The 23893-nt window shown below is 34.0% G+C and overlaps 1 protein-coding gene across 1 annotated transcript in view; it reads right to left on the reverse strand.

Moving 5' to 3' along the window:
* TEX11 (testis expressed 11) overlaps window positions 1-23893 on the reverse strand; it is a 296261-nt gene that overhangs the window by 233944 nt on the left and 38424 nt on the right. Inside the window, exons 6-8 of the mRNA XM_072956668.1 lie at window positions 23426-23506; window positions 22972-23091; window positions 12436-12516 (exon numbers count right to left, since the gene is read on the reverse strand). Coding sequence (XP_072812769.1) covers window positions 12436-12516; window positions 22972-23091; window positions 23426-23506 — 282 coding nt within the window. The remainder of the gene's footprint in view (window positions 1-12435; window positions 12517-22971; window positions 23092-23425; window positions 23507-23893) is intronic.

Below are 23893 nucleotides of genomic sequence, written 5' to 3' on the forward strand. Positions count from 1 at the left end.
GGGCTTGGTGCCTAGAGCCTCACAGAACTGGGGGAAACAAAAACTCCATTCGCTTGGGAAGCATACACGGAATCTTGTGTGCGCCAGGTCCAAGGGCAGAGGCAGTGATTTCATAGCAACCTGGGCCTGGCTTGCCTGCTGGATTTGGAGTGTCTTCAGGGGATTTGGAGGATGGCTACAGCTTACCCAGGGGACATAAAAGCTGATGGTGGACACTCTGGGAGTGTTCACCTACATGAGCGTTCCTGGAGGCTGACATCTTGATTGAATCATTAGCACCAAGACCTAGCCCCACCGAACAGCCTATATAAGGAAGCCTCAGGCCAAATAACATACTGGGTGGGAACACAGCCCCACCCATCAGCAGACTTCCTAAGCCACAAAGGACTCTAGACACAGCCCTACTCACCAGAGGTCCAGGACCAAGCTTCACCCAGCAGTGGGCAGGCACCAGCTCCTCCTGCCAGGAACCCTGCATAAGCCTCTAGTCCAGCCTCATCCACCAGGGGCAGATACTAGAAATAAGAAAACAATAATCCCAAAGCCTGTGGAAGGAATCCACAAACACATAGAAAGATAGACGATATGAGGCGGCAAAGGAATATCTCCCAGGCCAAGGCACAAGATAAAATCCCAGAAGAAGAAATAAGTGATGAGAGATAGTTAATTTATCTGAGAAAGAGTTTAAAGTAATGATGGTGAAGATGTTCAGAGAACTCAAGAGGAGTATAGATGCGCAGAATGAAGTTTTTAGCAAAGAATTGGAAAATATAAAGAAAACCCAGAGTTGAAGAACAAAATCACTGAAGTGAATAGCACACTAGAAGGAACCAAGAATAGACTAAACGAGGCAGAAGAACGGATCAGTGAGCTAGAAGACAGATTAGTGGAAATCACTACTGCAGAACAGAAAACAGAAAAAAGAATAAAAAGGAATGAGGACCGTTTAAGAGAACTCTGGGACAACATGAAGCACTAATATTGCATTATTGGGGTGCCAGAAAGAGAAGAGAGAGAGAAAGGACCTGAGAAAATTTTTGGAGAGATAATCACTGAAAAATTCCCCAAATTGGGAAAGGAAACAGTCACCCAAGTCCAGGGAGCACAGAGAGTACCACACAGGATCAACCCAAAGAGGAATACACCAAGGCAAATAGTCATCAAATTGACAACAATTAAGACTAAGGAGGAAATATTAAAATTAGTGAAAGAAAAGCAACAAATAACATACAAGGGAACTCCCATAAGGTTATCAGCTGATTTTTCAGCAGAAACTCTACAGGCCAGAAGGGAGTGGCATAATATATTTATAGTGATGCAAGGGGGAAACTTAGAACCAAGAATACTCTATCCAGCAAGTCATCAAATCATAAGAAAACAGAACAAAAAGAAAGAAAAAAAAAGAGACCTACAAAAGACTGCTTTGGTTGTTCAGGGTCTTTTGTGGTTCCTTATAAGTTTTGGGATAGTTTGTTCTAGTTCTGTGAGGAATGTCATGAGTATTTTGACAGGGGGTGCGTTACATCTGTACTTTGGGTAGTGTGGCCATTTTGATAGTGTTGATTTCTTCCAACTCAAGAGCCCAAGAAATCTTCCCATTTGTTTGTGTCATTTCGGTTTTCAGAGTATAAGTAACCTCCTTGGTTAAGTTTATTTTTAGGTATTTTGTTGTTTTTGATGTAATGGAAATGTTTATGCTGGTTATAAAATTCTGGCTTTTGAAGTGAAAAAAAAGTGAATGAAGGGCCTCAAATGGCAAAGTATCCTTCTCTCTTATGGGTGAGTTGTATTCCATTACATATATGTATGCTGCATCTTCATTATCTATTCAACTATCTTTTTTTAATTTTAACATTTTTTATTGATTTATAATCATTTTACAATGTTGTGTCAAATTCCAGTGTAGAGCACAATTTTTCAGTTATACATGAACATACACATATTCATTGTCACATTTTTTTCTCTGTGAGCTACCATAAGATTTTGTGTATATTTCCCTGTGCTATACAGTATAATCTTGTTTATCTATTCTACAATTTTGAAATCCCAGTCTATCTATTCAACTATTGATGTGCACTTTGGATGCTTCCATATCTTGGCAATTATAAATAAGATTGCTGTTAACAGCAAGGTGTATGTATCTTTTTGAATTAATTTTTATTTTGTGGTTGGCTTTATTCCTTTGATAACTATGTAAGTTTAAAAAGCTGAAGCTCTAAACGTTCTTAGAAATAATGAACAGTACATATATGTAAATTTAAAAATATATGAGTAGTGAAAAAAAATGAGCTATCAAGCCACGAAAGATATGGAAGAAACTTAAAAGACATATTACTAAATGAAAGAAGCCAGTCTGAAAAGGCTGCAAAAGGCACGATTCCAACCAAATGACATTCTGGAAAAGGCACAGCTATGGAAACAATAAAAAGATCGTGGTTTCCAGAGGTTTGGGAAGAGGGGGAGAGTGAGGGATGAATAGATGGAGCACAAGGGATTTTTTAGGGTGATGAAATTATTCTGTATATATTATATTGATGGCTACATATCATGCATTTGTCAAAACCCATAGAATGTACAACATCAAGAGTGAACCCTAGTGTAAACTATGGACTTTGGTTGATAGTAATGTGCCCATGTTGGTTCATCGATTTTACCAAATATGCCACACTGATGTGGGATGTAGGGAATAGGGGAGTATATATGTGTGGGTGGGGAGGGCTATGTGGGAACTCTGTATTTTCTGCTCAATTCTGCTGTAAACCTGAAACTGCTCTAAAAAAATAAAGTCTATTTAAGAAAAAAATATACCTTATGTTTTTCAAAGGAAGGAGCTTAAAAAAAAAAGATAATAAAATCATGGTAATAAAGTCCAGGCAGCCTAGACTTCATTTAGAAGTTTTGTGCCCCTACAGAGCAGGAACGAAATCTAGCTGAATCTTGAGTTAATTTCTTCAAAGGGTTTGAGACCCATTGGCCATGTTCCTTATATAAATGAAAGTTTCACAATGAAGTAAAACTCTACGCTGAAAATAAATTCTAGAGCAAGCTAAAAATAGAAATGAAAGATAAAAGCAAGCCAAACACACAAATGAACTAATAAAAATAAAATTCTGATTAAAGTTTCAAATTTTGAGGATAAGTAGTTAAAGAAATAAGTAAACTATCTGGTAAGAGAGATTTTTGCTACAAAACAATGTACACCTAGATACATACACTCTGGACTCTGTCCCAGGGCTTCTCTAAATCAAGAAGTGAAACGTAGGAATTTTTTAATTGAAGGGACATCTGAAACCTTGTTGTCATGCACTCATTTTACAGATGAGGACAATAATTTTCACCCTAGTAAGTAGCTTCTTCTATAATGCTGTACATAATGAACCTTGTTTTGAGTAATTACAAGGGTCTCAAATATCAAAGAAAGTATCTCTATGTTCTACTTACCAAGATAGGTTAGAATATACATTTATTTAAAAATGCTTAAATTCGTAGAATTTTCTAACTCTACAAAACAAAGTTCAGTTAAACAACATATCATCATGTCCCAAATATTCCAGTTAGTTGGTGTTTCACTATGCACCTATAGAAGCTTGACACCAAACCAATTGTTTCCAATCATTTCATTATTTGATTCCACAATACTTCCGTCACACTCCTACAAGTGTTGTATGGCATGCATTTACTTTATTTTTTAAGGTTTTTTTGGGGGGGGTTGATTAGGCTTATTTATTTACTTGTTTGTTTTTTACATTTTTTAATGGCGGTACTGGGGATTAAAGCCAGGACCTTGTGTATGCTTATAAGCATGCATTCTACCACTGAGCTATACCCTCTGCCCCCACCATTTACTTTAAAATAGAAGCTAATTAAGTTTAACTTGCTTTAGAGTAGGTGTTTTGGGTTTTGGTTTTTTAGAATTTCATAAAATCCTTCTCTAAGCACTAGAGACATCTTGACATCAAGTCAGCCATGCCTAGTATCCAGTGTTTGTGTACTTTCTTATCTCTGTAACAGTAGCCACTTGAATTACAGGGATTTTAGAAATTTATTTGTATAGTTCTATAATTTTCCAGTGGTACAGAGACTATGAGGATTGAGTTGTTTCCTACATACAATTCTAGTACTATCCAAGAATGTATTGTTCATCCACCTAGGGGATGAGCATAGGGAGTCAGAGCCCAAGTAGGGTAACACAGCATCTACATGGAGTAATGGCCAAGCATAAGGAGTTGCAGCAGGGTCAGGAGGGTGTGCAGCTAAGAAACAGGCCCAGAATAAAGAATCAGAAAATAAACAGGGAGGGGAGAAGGTGGCAGAGGAGATGGAAGATTGGTTACATGCAAGGGTATTGATTAAATAAGCAAATATATTAAGGATAATAGAAGCCATGTTCCTCACTACAGGAGAAGAGAATTAGAAATATGGAAAGGGAAAGGAAAAACACTAAGATGAATACTTTAGTGTTAGACTGGAATTGAAGGTATCATGGTTTTCAGTCGATTAGATAGATAGAGATAAAAATGGATGGAAATTAATGTGAACATATATGTATATATTATAAATACATTATATATAAATATATGTATATAAACAAATGTGTAAGAGTGTGTGTGTGTGTGTATAGGCTGTGTTTACTCAGAGAGTCTGAGAGCAGTGACACCCCAAAAGCAGTAAGCATACCTAGTACCCAGATTACAGCTTCTGAAGAACATTTTCCAATGATAGGAATCAAGACTCCTAAGAGAAAAAGAGCTAATTCCATAGCTTGTGCAGGAGAGTACAGGGTGAACCTGGGACATTTTACTGGGGCCAGAAAGGAAAGAAGTGTTCACAAGTGATGGCAATATGTTAAAAAGACACAGAAGTCAGCTTAAAGGAATTTCAAGTGGACAAATCTGGGAAAAGTTGAGCATCAAAATAAATAGAGTTCCAGTTCTGGGTAAGATGTAATAAGTACATGCCACCCTTTCTCTCCCACTGAATGTTAACTATAAAACCTGAACTGACTGCATGGAGCTATTCGAGGTCTCTGAAAAGAGCAGAAGGCAGATAGGGGAAGAATACTAGAATTCAAAGTAACATCAAGCTGGTAGTGAAATTATCATTTTTTTCCTCTGGTATTTCCTTGCTTAAATTAATGCACAGCCAGAAACTAAACAGTGAGCATTGTGCTTTAGACTGAGAAAGCATCTCTAGTTCTGGCTTGAGTTACTCAAAGAGAATGCAGAAATTCTGTTTTGGTTTTTATTTTTTCTTTCCTCCGTTCTCTTGTGACTCAGTCCCTAGGCAACTCCATGGTGTCAACAGCACTGCAGCTAGGGGAAACCACAAGAATTGAAACCTTGAGGAGGGAAACCTTTCTCTCCATTCAGGGGGCTGCAGTCTGAGAGAATGGGGAAAATCCCCATTGCTTTTTTCTGTCTCTGCCTTCCCATTAGTTTGCCCCAGATGCAGTTCAACTGTAGAAATGGACAATTACTGTCTGGAGAACTGAAAAGGGTAGCTCAAGGGAACCAGAAACTACTAGAAAGATGATGGAGAAAGGAGTCCAGAAAAGCAACACCATCAAGTTGTTTATAAACCTGGGTTCGTCTCACAACTTTAGCAAGCATGGATCTGATCCTAATTAGCATGACAAAGACTTAGACATCCACCAGGTACCAGACTGACCAATGAGTGTTACATATGCAGGACAAATCTGAATAGCACTGCAAAGACTTTGAAAACTAAACTGATATTGGAACCACAGCCTCCAGAAGACAATTTGAAAACTATGATATGAATTTAACCATGTTGATTGCCAGCTAAAATAAAAATATCAACATTTCCATAAAATTTAAATAAGACCCAGAGGCTCCTAACATAATACTAAAAATGTCTAGACACAATAAAAAATTAATCTATGAAGACCCTTAAAAATCTCAATTACATGAAAAAAGACAAACAACAGAAGTTGACAATAAGATGACAGAATTTGAAGTTGCTTAATAAGGACTTTAAAGCAGCCATTATAAAAGTGTTTTAACATGCAATTATGAACTCTTTCAAAACAAACAGAAAAATAGAAAGTCTCAGCAAAGAAACATATTGAGATCAGCAAACTATAACCTGCAGGCCAACACAGACTGTGAGCTAAAAATTGTTTTTACATTTTTGAAGGATTGTTGGGGAAAAAAAAGATTATGCAACATAGGCTGTATGTGATCCATGAAATCAAAAATGTATCTTGTCCTTTACAGAAAGTTTGCTAAATTTGCTAATCACTATAATAGAAGATAAAAAGAACAAAATGGAAATGTCTGAACTGAAAAGTACAGTAAGTAAAATTAAAAAAAAAACACAACACCTCACTGGATGGACTCTAGAGCAGAATGGAAATGAAAAAGGAAAGAGACAGTAAACTTGAGAATAGATCAGTATAAAATATCCAGCCTGAATAAAAGAGAGGAAAGAAGATTGAGAATAAAAGAACAGAGCATCAAGTATCTATAGGACTATAAACAAAACCCCTAAATTTCAAATCATTGGTATTTCAGACACTTAGGCCAATAGGTACGTGAAAAGGTACTCAACATTACTAATCATCAGGAAAATGCTAATCACAATTACAGTGAGATATTACCTCACATCTGTTAGAATGGCTACTATGAAAAAGATAAGAGATAACAAATGCTACCAAGGATGTGGAGAAAAGGGAATCCTTGTAATGTAATGTAAATTGGTACAGTCTTTACAGAAAATACTGTGGGATCTTCAAAAAAATTAAAAACATAATGACCATATGATCCAGCAATTCTACTTCTGGATATATAGCCAAAGGAACTGAAATCGTAATCTCAAATTAATATTTGCACTCTCACGTTCACTGCAGCATTATTCACAATGGCTAAGACACAGAAGCAACTTAATTATCCATTGATGGAAGAATGGATAAATAAAATAAGGTATATGCATATAGTGGAATATCATTCAGCCATAAAAAGGAAGGAAAAACTGCCGTTTGTGACAACATGGATGAACCTGGAGGACATCATGCTACACAAAAAAAATCAGATGAAAAAGGACAAATATTACATGATCCAAATTGTAGGAGTAATCTAAAATAGTTCAACTCACAGACACAAAGTAAAATGGTGGTTTCCAGAGACAGAAGAAGGAGAAAAGGGGGAGGTATTAGTCAAAAAGTACAAAGTTTCAGTTATGCAAGATAAGTAAGTCCTAGAGCACCCAATGGCATATTACCTGTAATTAACAATACTGTATTGTATACTTAAAATTTTTCTGAATGTGTATATCTTATGTTGTGTTCTTATAAAAATAATAATATGTAAAGAGGGTGGTAAGAAACTTTTGGAAGTGATGAATATGTTTATGGCACAGATTGTGGTGGATTCTCAGGTGTATACTTATCTCTAAGCTCACCAAATTGTATATATTAATTATGTACAGTTTTTGATTTGTCAATCATACCTCAATAAAGTTGTTTTTAAAAAATGAAGCTCAGCAAATCCCTAGGAGGATAAGTCCAAAAAAATCATGTCCAGACACATCATAATCAAACTGCTAAAAACCAAAGACAAAAGAATAATCATGAAAGCAAATAGAAAAACAATGCAATTCTTACAAGAGGATAATGATACCACTATATCCCAACTCTTATGGCTAAAATTAAAAGGAATGACCATACCAAGTGTTGGCAAGGATGCAAAGCAACCGGCACTGCCATATGCTGCTGGTGGGAGTATAAAATGGTTCAATCTCTTTGGAAAACACTGTAGTAGTTTCTTACAATATTAAACATACATCTAACACACGACTTAGTCATTCTATTCTAGAGTACCCAAGAGAAATAAAAACAGATCCACACAAAAATTTGTACATGAATATTTAGAGCAGTTTTATTTGTATTAGATTAAAAAACAGCTAAAAATTGGAAGTAATCTGAATTATCCATCAAGGGGTGAATGGATAAACAAATTGCGATATATCCATATAATGGAATCTTACTCTGCAATAAAAAAAGAACTATTAATATGAAAAAACACATGGATGAATCTCAAAATCAGTATACTGAGTAAAAGAAGCCAGAGTTTTTTAAAAGTATATAAGATATGATTCTATTTACATAAAAATTCAAGAAAATGCAAATAACTTTATGAAGTCACAAGACTAGTGAGTGTTGCCTGTGTATGGAGGGGGCAGACAATGAGGAAAAGGAAAAACAAAAGGAAATTTTGGGGGGTTCTGGAAAGATTCATAATTTTTTCATTTTTCAGTTTTATTAGAATTGTTACAACTTGACTGTGAAAAAAGTTCATAATCTTGATTGTGATGATGGTTTCATGGGTGCATATATATGCCAAAACTTGTCAAACTGTACAATTTAAATGCATGTGATTTACTATATCTCAATAAAGCTGTTTTGAAAATGCCAATTTCATGAAAGAAAAAGGCAGATTACTAAGGATACTAAATAGACAGGATAACTAAATGCAAAGCATAATCCTGAACTGGATCCTGGACTGGAGGGGAAAAGCAAATGCTATAAAGTACAATTAACAAAATTAGAATATGGATTGTAAATTAAAGAACTTGTGGATGTTAAATTCCTTTAATTTGATCACTGTACCATATTTATAAAGGAGAGAATATTCTATACTTAAGAAATATACACTGAAGTATTAAGCAGTAAAGCTTCATGATGAATGCAATCTTCTCTCAAAAAATAAAATAATATGTTGTATCAAAAATTATACAAAAAACACATGAAAATATCAACTGACTATAAAAAGCATTTTACAAAATCCAACATTTCACAATAAAAACACTCAAACTAGAAATAGAAGGTAACTTCCTCAACATGATAAAAAAGCTGTATATGAAAAACCCATAGTTGACATCATACTTAATGTTGAAAGACTGAAAGCTTACCCTCTAAAATCAAGAACAAGACATGAATGCCAGTTTTCATCACCTCTATTCAGCACAGTACTGGAAGTTCTAGTCAGAGTAATTAAACAAGAAAAAGAAATAAAAGGCATCCACATTGGAAAGGAAGAAGTAAAACTATCTCTATTCACAGGTGACATGATCTTATATGTAGAGAATCCTAAAGAACCTTAAAAAAAATGTAGAGCTAATAAGTGAATTCAGCAAAGTTACAGGTTACAAAACCAATACACAAAATTCAGTTGCATTTCTATACACTATGAAATGAACAATCAACTAAGGAAATTAAGAAAACAATTCCATTTACAATATCATCAAAAAGAATAAAATACTTAGGAATAAACCTAATCAATGAGGTATAGACTTGTATACTAAAAACTATAAAACACTGCTTAAAGAAATTAAAGACTTAAATAAATGAGAAGTCATCCCATGTTCATGGATTGGAAGACAGTATTGTTAAAATGACAACACTACCCAAAGAGATATATAGATTCAATGTCATACCTATCAAAATCCCAACAGCCTTTTTTGAGGAAATGAAAAATACCCATCCTAAAATTCATATAGATTCCCAAGGGACCAAGAAGAGCCAAATTAATCTTGGAAAAGAAGAACAAAGTTGGAGGTCTCACAGTTCCCTATTTCAAATGTACAGTAAAACAAAGCTACAATAATGGAAAATCTTCATGACCTTGGATTTGGCCATAGTTTCTTAAACATGACACCAAAAGCATAGGCAATGAAAAAAACAGATAAATGGGACTTCATCAAAATGAAAAATTTCTGTGCATCAAAGGACACTATCAAGAGAGTAAAAAGAAAACTCACAGAATGGCAGAATGGGCAAAAATATTTGCAAATCATATAAAGATTTAATATCCAGACTATATAAAGAACTTTTCCAAATCAATAACCAAAAGAAAAACAACCTCGTTTAAATAAAGAGGCAAAGGATTTGAATAGACATTTCTCAAAAAAACATATGCAAATAGAAAATAAGCATATGAAAAGATGCTCAATGTCATTAGTTATTAGGGAAATGTAAATCAAAGGCACAATGAGAAACCACTTCACACCTACTACGATAATAATAATTTTTTTAAAGCCCAGAAAATAACAAGTGTTGGTGAAAATATGGAGAAATTAGAATTTTCATTTATTGCTGATGCAAATGTAAAATGGTGCAGCCACTATGGAAAGCAGCTTGGTGGTTCTTCAGAAAGTTAAAAATAAAATTACCATATTACCAACCAATTCTAGTCCTAGATATATACCTAAAAGAATTAAAAACAGGGATTCAAACAGATACTTGTTCATCAATGTTCACAGTAGCATTGTTTACAATAACCAAAAGGTGGAAATAACTCAAGTACCCATCAATTGACGAATGGGTAAACAAAATGTGGTATATGGTATATACATACAATGAAATATTATTCAGCCATAGAAAGAAATATAGCTCTGATACATGCTACAACACGGATAAGCCTTGAAAATATTAATGCTAAATGAAATAAGCCAAACAAAAAAGGATAAATATTGTATGATTCCACTTACCTGAAATATCTAGAGCAAGCAAATTCATAGGGACAAAAAGTAGATTAGAGGTTACCAGGTGCTGTGGGGAGGTGGTAATGAGGAGTTATTGTGTAATGGGTACAGAGTTTCTATTTAGAGTGACAAAAAGATTTTGAAAATTGATAGTGGTGATGGTTGAACACTGAGTGTACTTAATGCCACTGAATTTTACATTTTAAAATGGTTAAAATGGCAAATGTTATGATATTTATTTTTACCACAATAAAAAATTTATTACAGTAGAATGCCAGCTAGTAAATACAGAAGGACAGAATTAGAAAAATAGCCAGTTGTCAACCATAATAGCACTAATTTAGGCAAGAAATCTCAATTGGATGGTGAAAGTGGGATGAGAAACTGGATTTTACATAGTCCCAAAGCATCACCCCACAAAACACTTATGAATAACAAAGGGAAAAACATAAATTTACAATGGAGAAACATGGAAGACACAATTTTAATCAAAGTTAGCACCACCAACAGTAGAATAAATTGATTCTGTATGCCACCCAATAGGAAGCCATGAGGAAAGCATAGAATCACTTCTGTGATTTTTCTGGCCCCAATTTCATAACCTTGTCTAATCATGAGAAAACTCGGAACAAACCCTAATTTGGTTAGGGTGGGGAAATTGGGGAGATGTTGTTTAAGGGTAAAAAACTTGCAACTAATAGATAAATTCTGGAGATCTAATGTACAACAGCATTATTACGGTCAACAATACTGTATTATAAATTTTAAAACTGCTAAAAGACTAGGTCTTAACTGTTCTCAACACAAAAAATGATAATTATGTGACATAATAAAGGTGTTTTCTAATGCTACTACAGTAATAATATTGTAATATGTAAATGTATCAAATCAACATGTCATACACCTCAAACTTACATTATGTTATATGTCAATTATATCTGAATAAAATTTTTTCAACTTTTAAAAAACAAATTAAGCCACATTCTACCACGGTGACTGTTCTGTAATCTATAAAACTGTCAAAGTCATGAAATTCAAGGTAAGAGTGAGGAAGTATTCCAGAGAAAGAGACTAGATACTACGTGAAATCCTAGATTGAATTCATTCTTTGTAAAGAACAGAATTAGGGAACTTGAATGGGATCTCTGGGCAAAGAATATACAGAAGTTCTTTGTACTACTCTTACAACATTTCTGTAAATATAAAATTGCTTTAAATTTTTTTAAAGCCTAGAAGAGTACCTCACATAATACTGGAATACTGACAATATACAAATATTTACCAAATTGAGTTCTACATTACAACACAGAATTAGAAAAGTAAGACCAATCTCACAAGTAGATACAATTGATGGAGTCCTGGGAACATTCTCCATAACATCCAAATGTATCTTTGTTATCAATTCCCTGTGATATAAAGGCTGAAGTAGGCATAGGCACTGAAACAGGGAAGAAAGAATGAAAAGGGAGGTAAAGGGGAAAAATTAAAAATCATCTACTCTGGAATCCTGATGAGATCCAGTCTGGGAAATTGGCTTTATTTATCCTATCAAATCATTCATACCTCCAAATTCCAATATAGAAAATTACTATGGCAATGATATGATTAACTGCTGTCGACTTTGTCGGCAGGGAAATAAACTCATTTTTTCTTTCTTTCATCACATAGCATGAAATATAGGGGAAATATTATCAAAATGGTTTGACGGTAAAAGGGAAAGGAAGGAAATGTTAAGAAACAACCCATATCACTTTTTTAAACAACTTTTCTAATAAAAAAACAAAGGAAGTAAAGTATTTCAAGACTCAGTAAGTAAGTAGAACTGATCTCAAATATAATCTCTAAAGGAGGACATGAAGTAGTAATGATTCTTCCTAGAACTTGATATAGCATATTTTCAAACTCTTGGAGAATAAATGCAGAGATTTCACTCACCATTCTGGGGACTCTCATCAACATATCTTTACAGCGCAGTACACATGTAGATGCTCTTTGAAAATCCTCTTGAGCAATTGCCTGGGAAAGCAAAAAAAATATGTCAACAATTGTTTAAAGTGAAATAACAAGCTATTTATATATAAATCAATTTTAATATATTTTAACTGGCATCAAAAAGTCTTAATTTGTTTTCTAATTTTCTTAGCAACACTAGCTGGTCCAGCTAAACATAATAGCCAGCTCAAAATACAGAGAATCTTGGGTAACACAGAGTTGACACCAAATGACTGGGAGTCATTTAGTTTTTCTGGAAATGCCCAAACTGGTGTACAATCTTATTATATTATGATATAATGCCATGTCTGATAGATGCTTCCCCAGCTTGAACAGCTCTCATACTTATCTCCACACTAAAAGAATTTTTATGTTAAACAGCAGTCTTTTGTCTTAAAGTCTTAAAACAGGCTCACAATAACCTTATTGTCTGAACTGGTGTGAACATGTGCTATAAAAGGCAGTTTAGTGCAATTCCATCTTAGAGCTAGAAGAGCTACTCTTATTATTTATTACTATAACCCTGAACCTTATGCTCTTGTGGCTTTAGCTTCCTCATCTATAAAATGATATTGTACTAGATTATCTCTAAGATTCCTTTCAGCTCTACTATTCTATGACTGACACTCAAGTGAATGAAAACATCTATCATACGTTACTTAGACACTTGTAGAAGAGGCTTGTTGTAGTCATTTGAGAATTTAGCTGATAAGGCCTATTTAAAAATGGGCATATAGGTATAAATCTTTGTAACCTTGGATTATGTTTTCTTCTAAGAGTTTTATATTCTTAGTTCTTACTTTTAGGCATTTGACCATAAATATGGGGTATTTTTCTGGACTCTCAATTCTTTTCAATTGATCTATGTTTGTCTTCATGCCAGCAGCACACTGTCTTGATACTACAATTTTGTAGTAAGTTTTGAAATTAAGAAATGTGAGTCTTCCAACTTTGTTCTTTTTCAAGATCCTTTTGCCTATTTTGGGTCTTATGAATGCTGATATGAATTTTAGGATCAGCTTATTAATATCTGCAAAAAACAAGGAAGCTGGAATTTTGATAGGGATTAAACTGAATGTGTAGATCAATTTCAGGTAATATTGCCATCTTAACAACATTAAGTCTTTCAATCTATGAATGTAGAATATCTTTCCATTTATTCTGATTTTCTTAATTTCTTTCAACAATATTTTATAGTTTTCAGTGTACCAGTATTTCACTTCTTTTGTTAAATTTATTCCTAAGTATAATTCCTAAAGAAAATTATCTCTATTCTCAAATGGCATGATCCTGTATGTAGAATATCCCTAGAAATACACACACACACACACACACACACACACACACAAAAACTATTAGAACTAATAAACAAGTTCAGCCAGGTTACAGAGTACAACACACAAAAATCTATTGTATTTCTATTCACTAAAAATGAGTAAACGAAAAATGAAATTAAGAAATCAATTCCATTTAAATTGACAACAAAAAATTACAAATTAGGAAAAAAATTCAGCAAAAGAACTGCAAGACTTATACACTAAAATTATACAACATTGTTGAAGAAGTTAAAGAAGTTCCAAATAAATGGAAAGATATCCCATGTTCATAGATCAGAAGACTTAATAATCTTTAAGATGGCAATGCTCCCCAAATTGAACTACAGATTCAGTGCAATTCCCATCAAAATTCTAGTTGGCTTTTTTGCAGACACTGAGACACTGATCCTAAGACTCATAAAAATTTAAGGGACTCAAAATAGGAAAAATCATTTTGAAAAAGAAAAACAAAGTCACAGGGCTCACACTTTCCTATTTCAAAAATTACTACAAAGCTACAGTAGTCCAGAGTATGGTATTGACATAAGAATACACATATAAATTAATTTAATAAAACTAAGAGTCCAGAAATAAATCTTTATATTTAGGGCCAACTGGTTTTTGATAAGGGTGCAAAAACAATTCAATGAGTAAAAAATTCTTTTTTAAAAATTGGTGCTAGGACTGGATATCCAATGCAAAACAATGAAGTTGGATACCTACCTCATGCCATATGAAAAACTGACTCAAAGTGGATCAAAGGCACAAATGTAAAAGCTAAAAGCTATTAAATTCTTACATTAAAATATAGGAGTAAATCTTCATGATCTTGGGTTAGGCAATGGTTTCTCAAATATGACAACTAAGCACAAACAACAAATGAAAAGAATAGACGTCAATCCTCCTCAAATTGATACCTAGGCTGAACACAATTCCAATAAAAATTCCAGCTAAAATTTCTTGTAAATGTAGACAATATTATTCTAAAATTTATATGTAAAGTCAAAAGGATTAGAATAGCTAAAACAATTCTGAAACAATAATAAAATGGAGAGAATCACTCTACCCAATTTCAAGACTTTATAGCTACAGTAATCAAGACAGTGTGGTACTAAAAGGACAGACCCATAGATCAAAAGGAAAGCATGGGGGGGAGAGGTATAGCTCAGTGGTAGAGTGAGTGCTTAGCATGCAGGAGGTCCTGGGTTCAATCCCCAGTACCTCCATTATAATAAATACATAAACCTAATTACTCTCCCACAAAAAAAATTTTTTTAATTTAAAAAAAAAAGGAAAGCACAGAGACTCCAAAAATAGATCTACTCACATAAGTATAGCCAACTGATATTTGACAAATGTGTGAAAGCAATTCAATGGTAGAGGGATAGTCTTTCCAACTAAAGGTGCTAGAGCAACTGGATATTCATAAACAAAGAAGGAACCTCACACCTTACACAAAAAATAACTCAAAATCAATCACAGATTTAAATGTAAAAGGTAAATCCATAAAACTTTTAAGAGAAAATCTTTCAGATTAAGGCTTGCTGAAGAGTTTTGAGACATGACACCAAAAGCATAATCTACAATAGAAAAAAAATTGGACTTCATTGAAATTACTTTTGCTCTCTGACTCTATTAAAAGGATGAACAGACAAGCTATAGATTAGGAGAAAATACCTGCAAAACATTTTTGACAAAGGACTCAAATCTAGAATATATAATTCTCAAAATTCAACATTAAAAAAAATCAAACAATCCAAATAGAAAATGGCCAAGAGACATGAACAGACACTTCACTTAACAGAATATACAAATGGCAAATAAGTACATGAAAAAAAGTTCAACATCATAGCCATAGCAAATTAAAACCAATGAGATATCACTACACATCTACTAGAACAGCTAAAATAAATTAGTCACAATACTAAACGCTGGCAAGGATGCAGAGAATGGGATCTCTAATATATTGCTGGTGGAAATTAAAATGACACAGCCACCCTAGAAAACAGTTTTGCAGTTTCTTTTAAATAAACACTAAACATACACTAACCATTTGACCCAGCAATTGCACTCCTGGGTATTTATCTGATAGAAATAAAATTTTACGTCCACACAAAAACTTATACACAACTATTCATGCCAACTTTATTTGCAACAGCCAAAAATTGGAAACAACTCAAATTCCTTCAATAGTGAATGGCTAAACAAACTGTGGTACACCCATATCACAGAATACTACTTGCAAATAAAGAACAAACTATTGATACACAAAACTCGGATGGATGTCAAAGGAATTAGGCTAAGTGGAAAAAGCAATTATCAAAAAGTTACATATTATATGATTCCATTTATCTACCACTCCCAAATGACAAAATTATAGAGGTAGAGAATAGGTTATTGGTTGCCTGGGACTGGGGATAGGGGAATGAGTATGACCACAAAGGGAAGCACAAGGGACCTTTGTGGTGGTAGAACTTTTCTGGGTGGTGATAGTGGTTACCCAAATCTACCCATGTGATAAAACTGTATAGAATAGTAGACACACACAAGTTCATGTAAAACCTGTAAAATATGAATAAGGTTTATGGATTGTACCAACACCAACTTCCTGGTTTTATAATGTACTATGTACTATATTTATGCAAGATGTTACCCAGGAGGAAAATTAGGTGAAACGCACGCTAGAACTCTCTACTATTTTTGCAACTTCCTATGAATCTATAATTATTTCAAATAAAAGTTTTTTTACCACATTAGTTAATATCACCAGTAATTTGATCAGAAAAGTCTAAGTATCCAGAAGCTGTCAAGCTCATGGTGGAGGTACAATTTTTCTAAGATTCTAATTTTTACTTAAACATTTAAATTTTATCCCTGGCAACAAATATTGTCAGTTGCTTTCCTAGAAGTTACATTCTCACTTCATTCATTTTTATGAAAATGTCTGCTAAATACCCAAGTCCAAATTAACAAAATTTATCTATGAGTCATTCTTTCCAGTAAAAATGATGTTCTGTGAAAACAGAAGTAGCTAATTCAGCTCACAAACCAATCACATCAGGGCCTTTCCTCAAGACAATCATCACACTTCGATATACAGCAGAAGTACTCTATGGGTACTTCCCTTTTCATTACATAGAATATTAAAACACCAGGTACTCAAAGGTCAAGATTTAATAAAAAATTAATCAGTTTCATTGTTTCACCAAGTGCATTTTTAAGTAAAACCAACATTCTTTTAGCTCCAAGTGTGTAGCAGTGAAGAATACAATGACTACAAATAAACGGTATACCACTGTTTTGATTCCTGTTAAAGGGTCAGCAGTTTTTCCCACCATTCTTTTTGCACCACAAGTATAAATACCAACACAGTTTTAAAAAAAGCAATAATGTCTTAGAATTATTATGAAAATACTTCTGACCTACAGACCCTCCCACTATACTAACTTCTTTCATTGCCTCATCATCCACCCAGCCATTAAACTCCTACCATTTGTCTTCCACTTTTACCTTGCTACTAAAACTGCTTTCTAGGATCTCTGTCATCTTCCTAAATGCTAGGTCCAATAGCCTTTTCTCCAATCTCATTTTCTGAAGCACTAGCCACTGCTAATCATACCCTTTTCCCTGAAATTTTCTTTTCTTCTCATATATGACTCACTGTTCTAGTCCTCCTCATCTCTGGCATGTCATCCAACTTTTCTGTTTCCACTACTTTTTGCTACATTCCCCCTCCAAAATGTAAATGTTTGTGAAATTATTATCCACTTTTTCCTGCCTTCAAAGACTGAGTGATTCAGTCCTTCTCATTGAGCACAAATGCTTGCTTCCTTTATCTGCCTCCTTTCTTCCCATTCTCATTGCTACTACTATACTCCAGGCTCTAGTCACTTTATGCTTACATTATGCCTCCATTCTTTTCACTTTTTCAATCCACCCTAAGCACTACTGCCAGGTTACTTTTCATTTGGTGCCACCTTAACTCTTCCCAAAAACCTTCAACCACTCCATTGCCTTTAGGAAAATATCAAAATATTTTTCAAAGACATATATTTGGGCCTTCTCAACTTGGTCCAACTTATTTCACCAAACTGTGGACAATTAAAGCACATAGGTCTCAGCAATAAACCTACCTAAAGAGGTAAAAGACCTGTACTCAGAAAACAACAAGACACTGATGAAATAAAATGAAGATGAAACAAACAGATGGAAAGATATACCACGTTCTTAGATTGGAAGAATTAATATTGTTAAAATAATCATACTACCCAAAGTAATCTACAGATTCAATGCAATCCCTATCAAAATACCAATGACATTTTTCACAGAACTAGGACAAATAAGTTTAAAATTTGTATGGGAACACAAAAGACCCGAAATAGCCAAACAGGCTTGAAAAAGAAGAACAAAGCTCAAGAATCATGCTACCTGACTTCAGTCTGTCCTACAAAGCTATAGACATCAAAACAGTATGGTACTGGCACAAAAACAGACACATAGATCAATGCAACAGAATAGAGAGCCCAGGATAAAACCCACACACTTATGATCAATTAATCTACAACAAAGCGGGCAAGAATATACAACAGAGAAAACACAGTCTCTTCAATAAGTGGTGCTGGGAAAACTTAACAGCTACATGTAAAAGAGTGAAATTAGAACATTCTCTAATACCATATACAAAAATAAACTCAAAATGGATTAAAAACCTAAATGTAAGACCAGATACTATAAAACTCCTAGAGGAAAATATAGGCAGAACACTCTTTTTTTAAACATTTTTTATTGAGTTATAGTCATTTTACAATGTTGTGTCAAATTCCAGTGTTCAGCACAGTTTTTCAGTTATACATGAACATACATATATGTATAGTCATATTTTTTTTTGCTGTGAGCTATCACAAGATCTTGTATATATTTCCCTGGGCTATACAGTATAATCTTGTTTATTTATTCTACATTTTGAAATCCCAGTCTATCCCTTCCCACCCCCATCCCCATGGCAACCACAAGTTTGTATTCTATGTCTATGAGTCTGTTTCTGTTTTGTATTTATGTGTTGTTTTGTTTTGTTTTAGATTCCACGTATGAGCGATCTCATATGGTATTTTTCTTTCTCTTTCTGGCTTACTTCACTTAGAATGACATTCTCCAGGGATATCCATGTTGCTGCAAATGGCATTATGTTGTCGGTTTTTATGGCTGAATAGTATTCCATTGTATAAATATACCACCTCTTCTTTATCCAGTCATCTGTCGATGGACATTTAGGCTGTATCCACGTCTTGGCTATTGTTAATAGTGCTGCTATGAACATTGGGGTGCAGGTGTCATCCTGAAGTAGGGTTCCTTCTGGATATATGCCCAGGAGCGGGATTCCTGGGTCATATGGTAAGTCTATTCCTAGTCTTTTGAGGAATCTCCATACTGTTTTCCACAGTGGCTGCACCAAACTGCATTCCCACCAGCAGTGTAGAGGGTTCCCTTTCTCCACAGCCTCTCCAGCATTTGTCATTTGTGGACTTTTGAATGATGGCCATTCTGACTGGTGTGAGGTGATACCTCATCGTAGTTCTGATTTGCATTTCTCTGATAATTAGTGATATTGAGCATTTTTTCATGTGCCTATTGATCATTTGTATTTCTTCCTTGGAGAATTGCTTGTTTAGGTCTTCTGCCCTTTTTTGGATTGGGTTGTTTGTTTTTTTCTTATTAAGTCGTATGAGCTGCTTACATATTCTGGAGATCAAGCCTTTGTCGGTTTCATCTGCAAAAATTTTCTCCTATTTCGTAAGTTGTTGTTTTGTTTTACTTATGGTTTCCTTTGGGAAGAACACTCTTTGACATAAATCACAGCAATATTTTTTTGAAGCAAAAGGAAACAGAAGCAAAAATAAACAAATGGGACCTGATTAAACTCTTGCACAGCAAAAGAACCCACTGACAAAATGAAAATACAGCATACAGAATGCTAAAAAGTATTTGCAAATGATATGATCAATAAGGGGTTAATAATCCAAAATATATAAAAAGCTCATACAACTTAACATCAAAAATACAAACAACCCGATTTAAAATGGGCAGAAGACCTCAATAGACATTTTTCCAAGGAGGACGTGTAGATGGCCAACAGGCACATAATAAGATGCTCAACACTGCTAATCATCAGGGAAATACAAATTAAAACCACACTGAGGTATCACACCTGTCAGAATGGCTATCATCAAAAAGAACACAAATAACAAATGCTGACAAGGGTGTGGAGAAAAGGAAACCCTTGCACACTGTTGGTTAGGAATGTAAATTGGTGCAATCATTGTGGAAAACAGTATGGAGGTTTCTCAAAAAACTAAAAATAGAACTACCATATGACCCAGCAATTCTACTCCTGGGTATATATCCAAAAAAAAAGAAAAGAAACCCACTAATTCAAAAAGATACATGCACTCCAATGTTCATAACAGAATTATTTACAATAGCTAAAGTATGGGAGCAACCTAAGTGTCCATCAACAGATGAATGGATAAAGATATGGTATGTATATATACAATGGAATACTACTCAGACATAAAAAGGAATGAAATTTTGCCATTTGCAACAGCATGGATGGACCTAGAGGGTATTATGCTAAGTGAAACAGAAAGAGAAAGATACTCTATGTTATCATTTATATGTGGAATCTAAAATATAGAACAAACTAATGAATATAACAAAAAGGAAACAAACTCACAGATATACAGAACAAACCAGCAGTCACCAGTTGGGAGAAGGAAGGCGGGAGGGGCAATATAGTGGTAGGGGATTAAGAGATACAAACTATTATGCATAAAATAAGCTAGAAGAATATATTGTACAACACAGGGGATATAGCCAATATTTTAATAACTATAAATGGAGTATAACCTTTAAAAATTGTGAATCACTATATTGTACACCTGAAATATATAATATTGTACATCAACTATACTCCAAATAAAAAATAAAATAAATAAAACACATAGGTCTTTTTCACATGAACTACTATCAAGTCAAATATACCCCCACCACAATGTATTATATAGAGAGTTGATCTCTTAAATTTTGGATTTTTATAGGTTCAAGGAGGCTAAGTGAAAGCCCGAGGTCACTGAGCAAGCTGGTAGAAGAGTTAAGATATAAGACCAAGACCTGCTGGACTCCATATCAGTTTTTCAGTAGTTGCATTAATGTAACCAACAAAGGATATTAACATTAAAAGGCAAGACAAAATTATCACGAGGTGTTCTCTTTTATATAGTTAATCTAATTTGTAGGGTAGGGAGCATTAGGCTAAAAGTCAAAATCTTGGTTCTGGTCATAGATCTTCAACTAACTCACATCCTCTCTCCGAACCTCAATTTCATTATTTAAAAAATTAGAAGGAATTAAACAAAACCTAAAAAAAAGTGAAGACATCCCATATTCATGGATCAGACACTTAACATTTTTAAGATAGAAATACTCCTCAAACTGATCTATAGATTCAATGCTATCCCCATCAAAATCCCAGCTGGTTTTGCTGCATAAATTGACAAACTTACCCTAAAATTCATATGGAAATGCAAGAGACCCAGAATACTCAAATGATCTTGAAAAACAACAAAGCTGGAAGACTCACATTTCCTGATTTAAAAACTGATTAAATAGCTACTGTACTCAAGACAGTGTGGCACTGGCATAAGGATAAACATATAGATCAATGGAATAGAATCAAGACTCCAGAAATAGACCCTCACATTTATGATCAATTAATTTTTGACAATGGTTCCAAGACCATTCAGTGGGAAGAGAATAGTCTTTTCAACAAATGGTACTGGGACAACTGGATAGCTACATGCAAAAGAATGAAGTTTGACCCCCACTTCATGCCATACCTTGAAATAGATCACAGATCAAAAAGGTAAATGCTATAAATCTATAAAATTCTTACATATGTAGAAATTGGAACCCTCATACACCAGTGGTGGGAGTGTAAAATGGTGCATCCATTGTGAAAAACCATCTGATGTTTCACAAAAGGCTAAACATAGTTATCATGTTATTCAGCAATTCTATTCCTAGGTATACATCCAAGAGAAATAAAACCATGTGCATACAAAGATCTGTACATGAATGTTCACAGCAGAATCATTCATAATGGCCCCAAATTGGAAACAATCCAAACATTCATCAACAGATGAATGGATAAACAAAACATGGTATATCCATACAGTGGAACATTATTTGGTAATAAAAATACTGATATATGCTACAACATGGATGAACCTTGAAAACATGCTAAGTGAAAGAAGCAAATCACAAAAGACCAATTGTTGTATGATTTCATTTATGTGAAATGGCCTGAATAGGTAAATCTATAAAGACAGAAAGTAGATTAAGGTTGCTAGGGCTGGGATCAGGAGGAATAGGGAGTGACTGCTAATGGATGGGAGGGGTTCTTTTTGGGTAATGAAAATGTTTTAAACTTAAGATTGTGGTGAAGGTTGTACAAGTCTGTGAATATACCAAAACCACTGAATTGTACATTTTAAGTGTGTGAATTTTATAGTATATAAATTGTATCTCAATGAAGATACTAAAAAATAAAAATAGATTTTTCACGTCTCTTTCATTTTTAGAATTATATAATTACATACAGCAAAGTCATCACAGCTTACATTTTGTCAACTGAAAATGCACATCTAACTGCATGGTGACAAAAGGAGGAAACCCACAAGTCAAACAGAGGTAAAGCACAACTTTGAACAGTCACATCAGCAGACTTTTTAAAAACATCAGGAAACCACTGAGAATAATTGCAAATGTGAAAGCTCTTTTCGGGCAAATATTTTAGGTAAACTGTTTGAATGTAAGAGAGTCACAAACAGAGACACGTTTTTCAAGTAGGGACAATGCCATAAATAAATGATAGATATTACATGCAATGGCTGAAAATGATGACTAATTATGATTAGTTATCAGTCTTTTCAATCTCATTCACCCCAACATATACCAATCACCATTAGTAATGTTACTTTCAGATATAAAAGATTAAAAAGGTCAAATATAATATCCTATAAAAGGCCAATGACACTTTCTTCTAATAGGTAACATCTCATCACTTTTGCATTTATATATAAAAAATGCCCCATTGTGTGATACCTACTGACTCTGCCTGGTAAGAAAGCAGTTTAAAAAGGTCCCTTTCCACAGCAATCTTTGGCATAGTTGCATGGGCCTCAGTGGAGCTTCTCTGCATTAATTTGACATATAATTGCTCCAGACCCTAGAAAATAAACCACAATACAATGGAACGATGAGAATAACCACAACTATTACTAATAATTGCCACAAGTAAAAATCAGTAGTCGCTTAAGGGTATTAGTGAATTTGGGTAAATATTTGCAATGTTTATGACAGACAAATGATTAAAGTTTTTTTATAATAAAAAATTATTGTACAACTCAAGAAAAATAAGTAAATCACAAAATGAGGCAAAAATAAGAGAAATGAAAGCAACAAATAAACATGAAAAAGTGTAACCTAATTAGAGATCAAAGAAATGCAAAATAAAATGACTGTGTTTCACCGGCTAAAAAAAAAAATCAGTGGTAACTTACAGACATGGCAGCTTGAAAAAATTCATCAGCGACAATAGCATTTCCAACATCTACCCACCCTTTTCCAGTTCTCATATTCATCTGGAAGAAAGAAATTAGAAAATAATTTTTAAAAATTCATCCCTCCTCCAAACTGGTTGAGGATGGTACTGGGGAAAATATATAATCCTCTGTCCATATTCAGTAGCATAATCCACAGAAAACAAAAACATAATAGTCAGCATTTATTAGAGTTCTGTGTTCTACATGGAACTCCAAAATTAAGAGAAATGTTCTTAAGAAAAGCAACGGTAAAAAATTAATAGCCTTGAAAACACATCTTATAAGGAAATATTAAAAGACAACCTTGGGATAATTTAGATAGGAAGAGTAAGTTCTAAAAAATTAATGCTTCACATATTTGACGAAAGTTATATGATAAGCATTAGACTGTAAGCCAACACACCTGGGCTCTATTTAATTATATTT

Source organism: Vicugna pacos, chromosome X (genome assembly GCF_048564905.1).
Source record: "Vicugna pacos chromosome X, VicPac4, whole genome shotgun sequence".
In the NCBI taxonomy this organism is placed as follows: domain Eukaryota; kingdom Metazoa; phylum Chordata; class Mammalia; order Artiodactyla; family Camelidae; genus Vicugna; species Vicugna pacos.